Consider the following 15075-nt stretch of genomic DNA (forward strand, 5'->3'; position numbering starts at 1 on the left):
AAGCTAAGGGTGGTTTTCTAACTAATTTTGATCTTTGACATTTTCAGTTCATGAAGTTTCCAAAATGCGTTTTTAGCCATTTTAAGCGATTTTAAGAGTTTCTAAGGGTTATTTGACAAGTTTAAAAATTATGAAAATATAAAATAAGTTAAATCAGGTTAATAGATACAATTTTTTATTAACATGAATTACATTACCGAATATGGTATATGAATACGAATACGGAAAATCCGAAATCTTACAAACACCTCGTTATGTTTTCATATTACATATTCTGAAATAGTGTCAACTTTTTTTTTCTTATTTATCTTGTTACAAAATAATGTTATATTAATGGAAAAACCTAGAAGACCCAATAATATAAAAAACCAAACGTGCATCGGTGCATGCGTTATATGTGATATTTTTAAATTTGTCAAGTAGGGACATCATACTTTTGTGATAAAATGTGGTTCACTGATGTCATTTTCAAAATTGTGAAGGATGCAATTGGATTCGTTTTTTGTATGCTCAAAACCTTCATCTATATATCATTGTTATCACCCTCTAGTTTCTTGCTTCATATCTATCGATATGGTTTGTTCGTCTTTCTAATTCATTTTCAATTTTTGACTCTTTAACAATTTATAATTCTAATAATTCACACTTTGATTTCATGGTGATACAGACGAGTAAGATACAGTTGTATTCTTTCTTCATGAGCAGTCCCTGTTATCGTGTTCGTATTGCTCTCAATTTAAAAGGTATTTTTCTTACTAATTTTTCTTTGATCGACCTATTTACATATGATGATTAATTTATTATATATGTACCAACAGGGCTTGATTACGAATACAAAGCTGTTCATCTGTTAAATAGAGAGCAAACTGAACCTGGTAAAAAAACTTATATATATATATATGTATATATATATATGTATATATATATATATGGGAGATTTCAATTAAGAACCCCTTTGAGTTTTAAGAACTCGAAAGAACTCAGTGTAACGATTTTTTTTTCGACTTTTTTTACACATGCGTAATATACGTAAGTTACATACACGTAAAAAAATAACATAATTTTTTATGCACCGAGTCGACTTTTTACACATATGTAACGGACGTAAAAGTTAGTGTAACCACTTACATATTTATTCTCTCTTCTACTTTGATTTTTTTGCCAGATTTAATCTCAACCACATATTCCAATCCATTTAATTAAATGTGTGGCATAGAATTGAGTTCTTAAGTTCTTAAAACTCAACATGGTTCTCAAAATATCATTGCCCTATATATATATATATATATATATAGGGGAGGGTTATTTTGAGAACCATTGTGAGTTTGAATAACTTTAAGAACTCAATTTTGAACCACAAATTTAATTAAATGATATCAAATATGTGGCTGAGATTACATTTGATTAAAAAATGAAGCATGAGAGAGAATAAGTATTTTTGATAATTACACAAGTTTAAACGTTAGTTACACATATGTAAAAAATCGATTCGGTGTGTAAAAAAATACCGTAATTTTTTGTACATCACTTACACTTACGTATTACACATGTGTAAAAAAAATTCGAAAAAAAAATTGTTACGTTGATTCTTTCGAGTTTTTAAAACTTAAAGTGGTTCTCAAAAGAAATTAATCTTTTATATATATATATATATATATATATATATATATTAAAGCGAATTACAATGCCTAAGCATAGTTCTAAAAATTTTTAAGTAGTGATCAGTTGTCGTCTATAATATTTTGAGACAAAGTTAATGAAATTCAACTGTTTAACCTAATCCTACCCTCCTCAGACTCTACCATAACTTTGCTATTGGTGGGATATACTGAGTACGATGATGATGATGAACTGTTTAACCTAATCTATTTTGTCTTATATTTTTAAGAGTATTTGAAGATCAATCCTCTTGGGTATGTGCCTGCTATTGTGGACGGTGACATGGTACTTGCAGATTCATTTGCAATCACATTGGTTAGTTAGTTAGTAACTCAAAATTTCTTTTTATGTTTAAGGTAGCTAATTATTGATTATTAGTTCTTATTTTTATATGCGACAGTACCTTGAAGAGAAGTATCCTCAGCATCCTTTGTTACCTTCAGACCTTGGGAAAAAGGCAATAAATTATCAGGTAAACTCATTTGGTTTTTTGTTCCATAACTCTATCTATGGGTTTCGGTGGTGATCAGTCAAATTTTTTTTTATTAATACCCGGTTAAATAAATATGTTAAATAAAAATTAATCTAATTAATTTATATATGCGCAACGGAACATTTACGAGTAATCAACACCAAAACAAAACCACAACACGAGCACAGAATTAATAATAATTAATCTGTCTGATTATACCAATGAGATCGATATACCTTTACGGTTAATGACTAATTGTTTGAGACACCGAGGTTCAACAAACGACGGCGTAGTAGCTATTTGGTGGCGGCATGGATGGTCAGCAATTGGTACAGTAGCCACGACGCCCAGCTCGAGTGAAGGCAGCCAGTGGCACGTGTGCGAGTTGCGCGACGTACAACGGCAACGACTGGTGGCTTCATGCGCCGGCCGGTAGTGGCTGTTTCTTGTTGTCATGGGACCAATAGAGAGATTGAGAGGAATCGATTAGTCATGGAAACCTTTTGTGGTTCGTGTTTTTCTTGGAGAGATCTTCATAATTAATTTTAGGGTATTATATTAACTGTCTCCGACAAACTTGGACTATCCATCCAAGAAAATTAAAAAACTGGTTGTTATAATGTTACGATAAGATTATATAATCGTATAATTATTTTTAATAAATATTAACCGATCCACAAAATCCAACTCATCCCAACTCTCGTCTAAAGCTCAAACTAGTTTAATTACCTAATAAATAAACTATATTATTTACAACTAGTATAAATAATAAATCCTGTCACAGGAATAAATATTTATTCATTTCGTGAATTGTTCATCATTACCGGTTAAACAAGTTAAGTGGGTTTAATGTTTGTTGGCCAAGGTGCAACTCTTATGAAATATAACTCGGTCGACCACGTTAGTTTAATCAGACCGGTTCATAATTTCCAACACTATCTTACACACACTTCATGATAAATTATGATTTAACCACTAGCCTACCAAAATGAACTTAAGTTGGAACAAGTTGTTTTAGAAAAGAAAAATATCAAAATGTTCTATTTAGGGTGGCTAATGGTTGCGGCAGAAGGGAACGGTGGTCGCAATGATGGCTGTAGCGGTTGTGCTGTGAATGATGGTGGCGCAAAGCCGGAAAACATTAATCGTGGGTAGTGTCTATCCATTTGGACAATTTTATTAGCACGTATATAAGAATGATTCATTTTGGCTTGTTGTATATTTTAAATAAACCCAAATTGACCCATTGTATACTTTAGATATATAGACCAAAATTCAATTATTATTTTTAACCAAATAAACCCATTAAATATAAAATAGATCATGTTAATTACCACCCCACACAGATGCATGATTGAAGTTAAGTTTTGTGATATGGTATAATCGTGATAATATTTATTCATTGCTGGTTTATGTGGTTATTTCTTGTATAATCTTTGCATTTTTTAAGCCACGTTCATTTAAATTGTAGGTAGCAAATATTGTTGCTTCTAGCATACAATCTCTTATAAGGTTACCTATTTTGGTAAGTGAAACAGTTTTTGTTGATTCGAAACCCGATAAAAGTAATTACAACATATGATTGGTATATTTCATTGATTACCCTTAACTTGTAGCTCTACGTAGAAGAAAAAGTTGGTGAAGATGGAAAGCTTCAATGGGTTCATAAGCATGTTGCAAAAGGCTTTGCTGGTTAGTTTTTTACGTGATCAGTTCACTCTTATTAGAATTATATCTTATAAACAAGTGTAGTGTATGTATTAAACAGTATAAAAGAAAGCACAAAACAACATTAAATAAAAGCTAGTACAAAAGCGTTCATTTATTTATTATCATTAATGAATAACAAAAAATAATCAAATATTGTAAAAGTGAAATAAAATAAAATAAAATATGGTCCGGTTAACGAGCAGAAAAGAAAGATAGTTCAATCGGTAGTTATGGTGGCATGTTGGTGTTTGTGGAAAGCCCGGAATGACTTTATTCATTCAAAAAAATCGATTAAGATGGAGAGCATTATTGGAGGTATAAAAGTTTTTAGCTTTTTATGGATTAAAAATAGAGTAAGTCGTTTAGAGTTAGATTGGGGAAATTGGAATAGATATATTATGTAATCGGTTTGTTTGTTTTTTGCCTCTCCTGCCAGCTTCTTGTTAGCAGGTTGTTGGCTGGTTATATGATAGTTGCAGTTCAAAAAAAAATAAAATAAAATAAAATATCTAAACAAAATAATAAACTAAAGAGAAAATTACTAGAATAGACAAGATTGACCATAAAAAATTTCAAAAATTTGACATGACTATTTTAGCCGAGATCTCCTCAACAATTGTTTTATGGTCCAATAAACAAGCGCCACGTAAAGGGAAGCTGGCTTAGGTAATAAATACGACATGTGTCAAACACGGCTAAAGTTTGCGTACAAATCTAGTTTTTTAGTCACCATCCCTGACTCTTAGCCGGCTTCGAGATCCATATTTATTCACTTATTCGGCTCATTATTTTACCTCTTATCCGGCTCCAACTTGGCTCGTAGGCTAAAACTTCACTTAACCCTCTTCTTTTCTTCAATTTTTGCCGCCTAAATTTAACCATCGTAAATTAAATACTTATTACCTACCAATTAAATACATAGTCGGCTTCCATGTTTTCCTCTTTAGCCGTCTTATTTTCTCATAAATTTAGCCGCCTATGTATTCATGTGGCTAATGAAGGAAACACATGAATTTAACTGCATAAATAATAGTAAACACATTTAATATTACCATTAAATTTATGTGGCTAAAAGGGAGAAAAGAAGACGATTAAGAGAGAAAAAGATGAAAGCCGGCAACGTATTTAACTGTAAGGTAAAAGAATTTAATTTAGGTGGCCAAATTTAGGCGCCTAAAAGGAAGAAAAGAAGACAGCTAAGTGAAGTTGAAGCCCGCAATCCGAGTTGAAGATGACTAAGAGATAAAATAATGAGCTGGCTAAGTGAATAAACATGGATCTCGAAGCCGACAGGGATGCCGGCTAAAACACTAGAGTTGTAGGCTAAGTTTTGTTTTGTGTTTGACAATGTCGTATTTGCATTGGTTGAAAATGCGCTTCATTTACTTTTTACAAGTTTATATGCCCAAAATGTGTCAGCTAAGGCTTAGCGGCCTTAGTCGGCTTCCCTTACGTGATGTTTATTTATTGGACAAGAAGTCAACTATTGAGAAGATGTAGCTAACATACTCATGTCTATTTTTGAAAATTTATGATCAACCTAGTCTATTCAAGTATTTTTTTCTATACAACAACATACCCAATAAATCCCACCAATAACAAAAGCTATTAGTAGGGTCTGGGGAATGTGTGATGTAGGCAGACCTTATCTTTATCCATGAGGATAGAGAGGCTGGTTCCAAAGAGACCTTCGGCTCCAAAGCATGCAACATACAAATACACATGTACCAAATAACAAAACATATAGTGGTAAATTGGCGTAGTCAAATACTAGCACCTATGAAATCATAGAATCCAAATAGACGTACCAACAAAAGAACAACACAAATAAAATCCCCTAAAATTTAGAAGAGTCTATGTCCATACGCTTATGCTAAGACACAAAAGTTGTCTTCTCTAAAAGTCCTTAACCTTAATCCTATATCTTCATGAAGTCCTGTCATGGACAATGTCCTCAAAGAGGTGTAACTCTATCAAATCCTACCTAATCCGCTCCTCCCAAGTCAATTTGGGTTTGCCTCTACTCTTCCTTCCTTCTATACTGAGGGTTTCCACTTCTCTAACTAGCGTTGTTACCTGTCTTCTCTTCACATGTCCATAGCATCTCAATCTCCCATCCTTTACTTTTTCACTTATACTAACAACTCCTAGTTGTTCCCTAAAAACCTCATTTGTTATTCTGTCCAACCTTGTGTGCCCACATATCCACCTCAACCTCCCCATCTCCGCCACCTCCATCTTACGAGCTTGTGTTTTTTTATGGCCCAACAGTCTGTCCCATATAACAAAGCATGTCTAACCGCGATCCTGTAAAATTTCCCTTTTAATTTAGTTGGGAACCTCCTATCACACAAAACCCCCGTAGCTGCTCTCTAGCTACACCAGGCCGCCTGAATGCGATGGGTTACGTCACTATCGATCTCCCCATCTTTTTGTACAAACGATTCTAGGTATTTGAAATTAGTAGCTTGTGTAACCACTTGACCCCCTATGGTGATCTGAGAGTCCTTGTCGTCTCCAGGACCACTAAAATCACAAAGTAGATACTCTGTCTTCGAGCGACTAATTCTTAATCCTTTGTCCTCTAGCACTGCACGCCATTCTTCTAACTTCGCATTGAGGCTATGTTTAGTTTCAGCAACTAGCACAATGTCATCTGCAAAAAGCATACACCACGGGACCCTCTCCTGAATCGATTTTGACAACTCATCCATGACTATCGCAAATAGAAAGGGGCTCAATGCTGACCCTTGGTGGAGTCCTACCTCCACAGGGAAGAAATTAGTATCCCCTACATGTTCTCGAATAATAGCATTTGTCCGATCATACATATATCTAATTATGTCTATTTTCCTTCCAGGAACCCCTATACTCTCTAAACTATCCCAGATCAGTCTGCGCGGCACATTGCCATATGCCTTTTCAAGATCGATGAAAACCATATGTAGATCTCGCTTCTTCTCCATATACTATTCCATCAATCTTCTTAAGATGTGAATTGCTTCCGTGGTTGATCTTCCTGCATGAAACCAAATTGGTTTACCGTACACTAGGTTTCTCTTCGAATTCTCGTCTCAATTACTCTTTCCCATAATTTCATAGTATGACTTAGCAACTTAATCCCTCTATAATTCCCACAATATTGGGCGTCTCCTTTCTTCTTGTATACCGGTACTATGAAACTACTTCTCCACTGATATGTCATTGCTCCCGATTTGAAGATAAGGTTGAACAGAGTAGTCAGCCATTGAACTCCTTCATCTCCTAAACATTTCCACATCTCAATTCGTACGTTGTCTATACCCACCACCTTAGCTCTTCCCATATTCCTAAGAGCCATCCTCACTTCACTTTGTGTGATACTTCGACAGTAATAGTTATTCCGTTGCCGCCTTTGAGTAGTGTTGTTGCTGCTTTGTTGTTGGTAAGTTCTCTCCCCGTTGAACAGATTGTGGAAATAGGTTTGCCATCTCAACTTAATGTCAATATACTTGAGTAAGACTCGTCCATCCTCTCTTTTTATAAACTTAACTATTCCTAGATCATGTTTTCTACGCTCTTTGGCTTTGGCAATCTTAAACATAACATGTTCCCCTTCATTTGTTTCTAGACTCTCATGCATTCGCTTGTAGGCCATGTTCTTTGCTTCCATCACCGCCTTATTTTCTTCTATCTTGGCCACTTTGTATTTCTCCCTCAACTGTAGTCTCTCTTCTTCGTCTGTGCACCTTAGGAGATCCCTAAAAGTCTCTTTCTTATCCCTTATTTTGGTCTGCACCTCCGCATTCCACCACCAGGACTCCTTATGCCCGCATGACCTACCAGTCATAACCCCTAGGGTGCCCTTCGCTACTTGGGTAATGTTAGTCGCCATAGTTTCCATATCTGGTTTGCATCCTCCCCTAGCCGAGTCGGTGTTACTGAAACTATCATATCTTTGAACTCTTCAATTTTGTCACCCTTTAAATTCCCCCATCGGATCCTAGGTAGAAATCTCCTCTCCCCTACAATCATTTTTTGTCTGAGGATTGTATCTGCCACCGGTAATTGGTGTTGAGCCGCTGCTGTCTCCCGTGGTATAACCTTGAAATCCTGCCACCATCTTCGATCTTCTCATCTTGTCAAGAGGTAGTCGATTTGTGTGTGATGTTCCACGCTACTAAAAGTTATCAAATGAGAGTCTCTCTTCCTAAAGAACAGGTTTAGAATGCTCAAGTCATGGGCCATCGAAAATTCTAGGAGATCCCTACCAGAGTCATTTCTAACTCTAAAGCCGAAACCCCCATGAACCCACTGAAAGCCATCGCTGTCATTATCAATGTGGCCATTAAAATCAACTCCTATAAAAATTTTCTCCTATCTAGGTATGGCGCTCACTATTATGTCTAGACGATCCCAAAACTCTCTCTTCTCACGGTCCCCTAATCCAGCTTGTGGCGCATACGCGCAGACCACTGTCACTACCTCCTCCCCTAAAACTAATCTCAACGCCATAATTCTATCATTATATCTAATCACCTCCAGCACATTCGTATGTACTTCCAACACCACCAGAAATCCTACTCCATTTTTGGCTCCATCCGACCCTGAATACAACAGCTTATACGCATTGCGCTCATCCCCTCTTTTGCCCTTCCACCTAGTCTCTTAAAGACACACAATCTGTACTCTACGTCTTTTAAGTGCATCTACTACCTCCAACAATTTACTATTAAGAGTACCTACATTCCAAGAGGCTACTCGCAAATTATGCCCCCTTTCTTTTCCCTTGGCAACACCTCTCGTCCTTGGACACGATCTGAAGGAAAAGTCATAACTTCTAAGGTCTATGGTTGCAACTAATCACAAGATAGCTTAAGATCACATAGGTAGCCAATAATTTGATAAGACAACTAATGTAGAACCAAAACGGACAACACAATATACACAATGAATACTAATAAATAATTAATGAATAACGCTACCACAATACAAGCACACAGTGACTAGCTATATGTAATGAGAAACACCCACATACAATGGCAATGTTCAACAAGATGTAAGCGATGGTGAAGCTAAACAAACACTCAATGGTTGACGAAAATGTACGTATTACTATAATAACAACATTAATATCAGTATAATGTACTTATTACTATCTAAATCAGAATTCGAAAAGGGTTCGTGGGAACCAAAGCGATGTGGTGTCATGCCCAACTTTTGACCAAAATAAAAACGAAGGGTCTTTTTTGCCCAGCTATTGTCCAAAATAAATCCTAGTTAGCGGACATTATTTGGGTAGACATTTTCTATTCAAGCACCCCTTTTTGCTATTTAGATAACTTACTCACAATTTTCTCTTACACGTACCATCTCTAAAACCCTTCTTATTGTCTGAATAGCAACCCCTCCAGGTACCCCTTTAGCTTTAGGGTACTTGTTAAATAATTAGTGGAGCACCACCACATATTGGGGTAGTACAATATGGTAGTTAAAATCGATAACAAGTACCCGGTGATATAGTATAATTATTTGTAAATGGGTTAACAACCAATCATCCGTCATCTTTGTAATTTCTTTCTAAAAAAAGAAAAAGAAAATGGTTTTAAGGTAGTTGACAATAACGTTGCTTGTGATTAGGTTGTTTTAAGGTAGTTAAGAATGCAAATGGCATGACAATGCAAGATTGGTAGAACATTGAGGTATATAAGAGGAACGCCTTCTTCCACCAATCATAGGTTCACAAAGTTAAAATAATATGAAAATTCCCAAAATATCTATATTAGTTATGGGATTATTCGATTTGTGTATAGACTTTTTTTTCTTTCCCATTTTGTGATCTACTCGTACTAGCGGATACTATATTATTAGATAGGCGGACACTGTGTTCAGAGTTAATTACATGTGGTGAGTTTTAGTTGGATTTATAAACTTTGTTTGCTCATTTAGCACAATCGCCCCCTTTCACATTTGGGTGGACACAAAATATATATATATATATATATATATATATATATATATATATATATATTCAAGTGAACATATTATTGAGTAATTCGAAAAGTAAAATGAACATTTTTTTGGAATTTTCCCAAATATAATTCAATCAGAAACATTATAACATTTATATAACACTAATGTAATAATTTTTATTCCCAATTTAGGAGTTGATTGGAAGATTAACTTTATCTTAGTACCACTGTTGTTAAAGTTTAACTAATGCAGCTTTGGAGATACTACTAAAAGATCATGCTGGAAAGTATGCAACTGGAGATGAGATATACCTGGTAGCTATTGTTTCTTTCTTTTTGAATCGAGAATCCTAACTTATGCAAGCACAAATATTATGAATTTATTTTAGTGACTAATAATATTCAGGCTGATGTGTTTCTGGCTCCACAAATTATTGGTTTATCAGAGAGATTCAACTTTGAGATGGTATGTTGATTCTCCCTTCTCAACTTAATTCATGACTTTTAAAATCCTAATTACTCAAACCCAAATATTAAGGTAACTAGCGTAAGTGCCCGCACGTTACGGCGGGATCATATTAAGGTGTTGGCAGTGATGTATTTGTTGGTATATCCATGGGACCAGTCCAGTCCAACCAGAGTCAAGACCGGATAAGTATAAATATTTATTTATAATTTAGTATACAAGTTAAGATTGATGAATCTTTAAATTGAATAACACCATAAAATTTGTTTAGAGTAAAACTAACTGAAGTATTATCATTGAGTTCTTTGATCATGAACTAATTTGATAACATTATCTATTCTTGGTGGACGCCTGGACTTGTTACCCAAATATTTATAGTTACATGTATTAATAATCAATTAACTAAACTTAACAAAATGATTAGGCGGCAATTAATATTTCTTGTCAATATTTTTCAACCCAAATGATAAACCCAAGAAAACGGTTTTCAAAAACTTAAAAACCAAGAGACAAAACCTCCACTTTCATCATTCTCTTTTCTTTATGTTGAGCAAGCGTGACATAAAGCGGTTTATTTCCGTTATGAATTTGAATGTTACTTTGTTTGATAACAACCATTTTCCTATCCATATCCTTAAATTATATATTAACTCTAATGAATAGTCAAATTATATTAATAAAATGTATATTAACATTACACATTTTAGTTTAAAATATCACTTACAGTTTGAGAAGCTTTTTAAGGAGTTAAATGCAACAAAAAAAATACCCTCTACTATTTCTATTATTGTCAAACATAACTTATTGAATCATCTCAACAAAACCTTAATAATAATTGAGCAACAAAGCGACAAAGATTGCACGAGGCAATTTTACCAACTAAAAAACAATTTTTGAGATAATCCAGTGTGTCTTATGTAACATGTGGTTGTAGAGATTATTTTCGGTTAACATGCGAAATGCGCCATACACCTGATAGGCTTATGCTAATTCAAGTCACATTGGGTACGCCAATTATGTTTCAAAGATCAGCACCCTAAACTTCAATATATTTATTGACTCGTATTCATTTTTATATGTTATTTAAGTATTATCTCAGCAGTTTTAAAATATTTAATGTGTGCAAATTTAAGCAAAATTCAAATTCATTAAACAACTTAACACACTTATATAATAATCCTTTTTGACCCGAACCAAGTTGACAACTTTTTAAAATGACCAGTTTTGACATAAACCAAATTGACACCCTTTTAAAATGATCCATTTTGAGCCAAACCAAATCATTACAATTTCAAAAAGACCTATTAAGACCCAAACCGAATCGGGGCACGGGGGATTTCAATGGTGGTTGGTTTGTTAAGGTACAAGCATTTTACATAGTCAAATTTGCAGTCGTCGGTATAGTTTAGGATGAAAAAAAATAAGAAAGTTAGATAACATTTCCATAATAAATGTCTTACTTACAAAATAAAATAAAACATATATGATAATCTAATAAGATAAATTAAAATAGGGGCATTTACATATTTTTCATTCCTAAATGTATTCCTAAATGTCTTAATAGTAGGCTTAGTAAGAGGATATATATAAATCTCCCATTAAAATAAAGTTCAATATCATAAAGTGTACGTTCTCCCTATAAAGTTGCAAAGTTTAAAGTAAAGTTCAACATCACAAGTGTTCATGTTTTCTCTACATAGTCACAGTTTATTGAAGAAATACAAAATAAAAAAAATGTATCCAATAATATGTTCTTAAAAAAATAAAATGTATAGTGCTGCTGTGAATATTTGAGTGAAACACTGTCTTTGTAGTATGGAGTCCCTAATTTGGCATGCTTTAACGAAAAAGAAACCCAAAAATCAACAAACCCTATAATTATGTAGCAAAGAGTGCTAAAATAGATGACTCTTCATGTAAGTAAATTAAGCTACTCTAACAACTTTAAATAATAAAACGCATATAATGAAAGATACATAATGTGAATACATTTTGAATCAACCATAGTGTAAAACCAAATTTACAAATAAAGCACTACACCTTCAATTGCTCTAGATCCCAACTGGTCCCATGAAGTAGAGTTTACTCGATAATACGCTATGTTGTACCTACATTACACGATACCTGAAATGAGAACACCACCCTTATTAGCTATATTTTTTTGCATAACTAACAACTATTGAGTCAGTTAGCCTTATAAAATTTAGATTATATAAAGATGTGCCATTTGGAAAATAAACAAAGAAGGCGTGAATTAAAAGTTGTCACCTGAACATGCTTAAAAATGTCCATACAATTACCTCTAAAGAAACACAAATAATTAAAACAACTGAAACAGATATTATAAGGAAAAAAATACTAATGAAAACATAAAATAAAAGCTAGGTTAGGTAAAAATAAAGCAGGTCAGCTTATTATGGCTAATGAGTGAACTATCGCTTGTGCATATACTCGAGTTGGGTCAGATTGGATAATCGTGTTAAATTAGGTATGGCAGTTTACTGTAGTAAATGGGCCAGACAAAGGGATGGGCTATATTGGGTAACAAATTGATAGTGCTTCAAAGATGTCTACAACTTCCTGCATTTACAACCCGAATCTCCTGTTGTTGGCAAGATCTTTGACCCATTAATGAGTTGGGTTCTTCCTATATAACTCGGTGAAAAGGTAAAAGATAAAATTTGTTAAAAGTTGTAGGCCAGGCCAAATCATCTTACCACTCCAAAAATGACATAGTTATATATCTTGTTTGTTGAGAACTCACAAGCATAAGCATTGATTTAAAAATTGTTTAAAATCACGTGCAATGAAGAAAATACATTGGTTTGGCATTCACATCCAGAACTTTAAGATCTGCTAAATCTAAAACGTAAACCTGCAATAACAAATGAAACTTTTGGTGATCATATGGATGTTAACTTATTTTGTAAATGATTAATTAATGAAGCGAGTTTACTGTAGAAGCATATTACACCAAAATTGTGGTGTGTGTGATTAGTTATTTTAGGGCCCAAAAACAAAATAAAAGTTTGATAAGATAATAGTAAGATAGCCTATATAAAAACCAAGTTGCAACTCAACAACAAATTTTGCATCCAAGTTGCCAATAATGTTAACGAAGAAACATCAACAATAAAGTACAAAAATATAGAAGAGTTCAAGGCATCATGATCCATTCTCGTGTGCAAGTGTCTATGATTAATATATTAGAATATAGAGGATCCAATACTTATTAAGTATGTTGGAATATAGATGTAAACCATAAAAAGGTTTCCAATCACCTTAGGCTTGTTATGGTACCAATTATTAAAACACAAATCAAATGGTTGAACACTGATTACTAACCTGGAGTGTGTTCTGTACAGCCACAAACTAGTCCAACTTCGACAAACAGAAATAACCTTGCCCTAATCGCATTTCAGTATTAGAACAGTTCGAATATGATAACTGATGGGATTGAAATGGATTGATTACCTTAAATAATAAGATGAGAGAATGATTACCGAATGCTAGCTGGCTTATATAACATGAGAGAATGGATCTCCGATGATGTAACCGATGGAAGTGATCATGGAGCATTGAAGGAGGGAATTAAAGCATTGCATCACACAGAAGCAATATGAAGGGGAAGAGGAGAAGACATCAAGAATTGATTGGAGCAATTGATATTAGTTTACTGAGTTTTTTTTGGATTAAAGCAGTAATTAATAACAAATGACTCTTTAAACCTCTTTCTCACAAACCCCGAAGGATAAAACAGTAATAATACTATACACGAGGCTTCATGAACTTGTACAATATGCTTAAAGAACGAAATGATGTAATGAAAAATTACTTTTTCTGCCCAATTATGAATTGTCTCTTTTGTCATTGTCCTCTAATTGTGAAATTACCATGGTTGTCCTTCACTCTTCCTTAATAATATAATATAGATAGTTACGAGTATAATTTGTAGTAAATGCTTCAAATTTTGTTTGTTTGGTTTACATTTGTTATTTGTTTGTGTAGAGTGAGTACCCTCTTCTATCAAGGTTGAGTGAGACATACAAGCAGGTACCTGCTATTCAAGATGCACTGCCTCAAAACCAGCCTGATTTCGAAAAAATTTATTTAAAATTTGACGGTCAGTTGTATTTTTTTTAATTTATATCAGAAGAGAATAATTGTATTATTTTGATTGCTTTTCATGTTTAGGTTTCTTTAGTTCCTTGTTTGGTACAATAACTAAAAAAAATAGACTTGATCGTTGGGTTATGTCAAGTGTGGTGAACGTCGTATTTTGTTAGTGTATACCGTTGATTACATGAAATAACAAGTACGAACATTCAACACTATGGGTTCATTAAGCTATATAAAATAGTTTACATTTAAACATGAAGTATTCAATTCACTGTAACATGAAGTTCAATTGATCTATAGTAGATAGGAAATAAGATCTTTGCATAGTTTGCTGTTTTTGCATCCTTGCTCGGTGTAGGTAATGAATTAAAGTGAAACCATTGGGTTAGATCTCGTATGTGACCCTCGAGCTTGAATTGAGAGAGAACCCCCCCTATTATTTAGCGTGGCCTTTATTGAGTGCATTATTGGCTATTAACATAGTAAGGCGGAAAGGCATGAGAAAAGCATTTGCAAAGGCTTTTCGCTCGCAGCTTCCTACGAGCAGAAGAGAAGTAAAGCCTCTTGTAACACCCGAAAAATTCCTTGCCAATTTTGGCAAATTATGAAAGTAGAGGGGCTACTTGGTTGTTCTCCTAGACAAATGTTCAGGGACTAAAGTTGAAATTCTGCCAAACTGGTCCACGTTGACCACTGGC

General features: G+C 34.0%; 1 protein-coding gene across 1 annotated transcript; it reads left to right on the forward strand.

Annotated features, from left to right (window-relative positions):
* Positions 1–468: 468 nt before the first annotated feature.
* On the forward strand, positions 469–14759 carry LOC143621374 (glutathione S-transferase 2-like). The gene is made up of 10 exons (XM_077092813.1): positions 469–576; positions 668–743; positions 819–875; positions 1889–1974; positions 2060–2131; positions 3603–3656; positions 3748–3823; positions 10046–10107; positions 10199–10258; positions 14267–14759. Exons 1-10 carry the CDS (start codon positions 484–486, stop codon positions 14399–14401), a joined length of 771 nt encoding a protein of 256 aa, XP_076948928.1. The 5' UTR covers positions 469–483; the 3' UTR covers positions 14402–14759.
* Positions 14760–15075: the final 316 nt, after the last annotated feature.

Source organism: Bidens hawaiensis, unplaced genomic scaffold (genome assembly GCF_021521415.1).
Source record: "Bidens hawaiensis isolate Kalapana, Puna unplaced genomic scaffold, B.hawaiensis_p1.1 tig00002839_1, whole genome shotgun sequence".
Classification (NCBI taxonomy): domain Eukaryota; kingdom Viridiplantae; phylum Streptophyta; class Magnoliopsida; order Asterales; family Asteraceae; genus Bidens; species Bidens hawaiensis.

Excerpts from the sequence above, each read along its gene's own strand:
- LOC143621374 (XM_077092813.1), top strand. The coding sequence starts at position 484 with ATGCAATTGGATTCGTTTTTTGTATGCTCAAAACCTTCATCTATATAT. Across the intron at positions 577-667 it reads GCTTCATATCTATCGATATG|ACGAGTAAGATACAGTTGTA; the intron begins GTTTGTTCGTCT and ends ATGGTGATACAG. Across the intron at positions 3,657-3,747 it reads TTATAAGGTTACCTATTTTG|CTCTACGTAGAAGAAAAAGT; the intron begins GTAAGTGAAACA and ends CTTAACTTGTAG.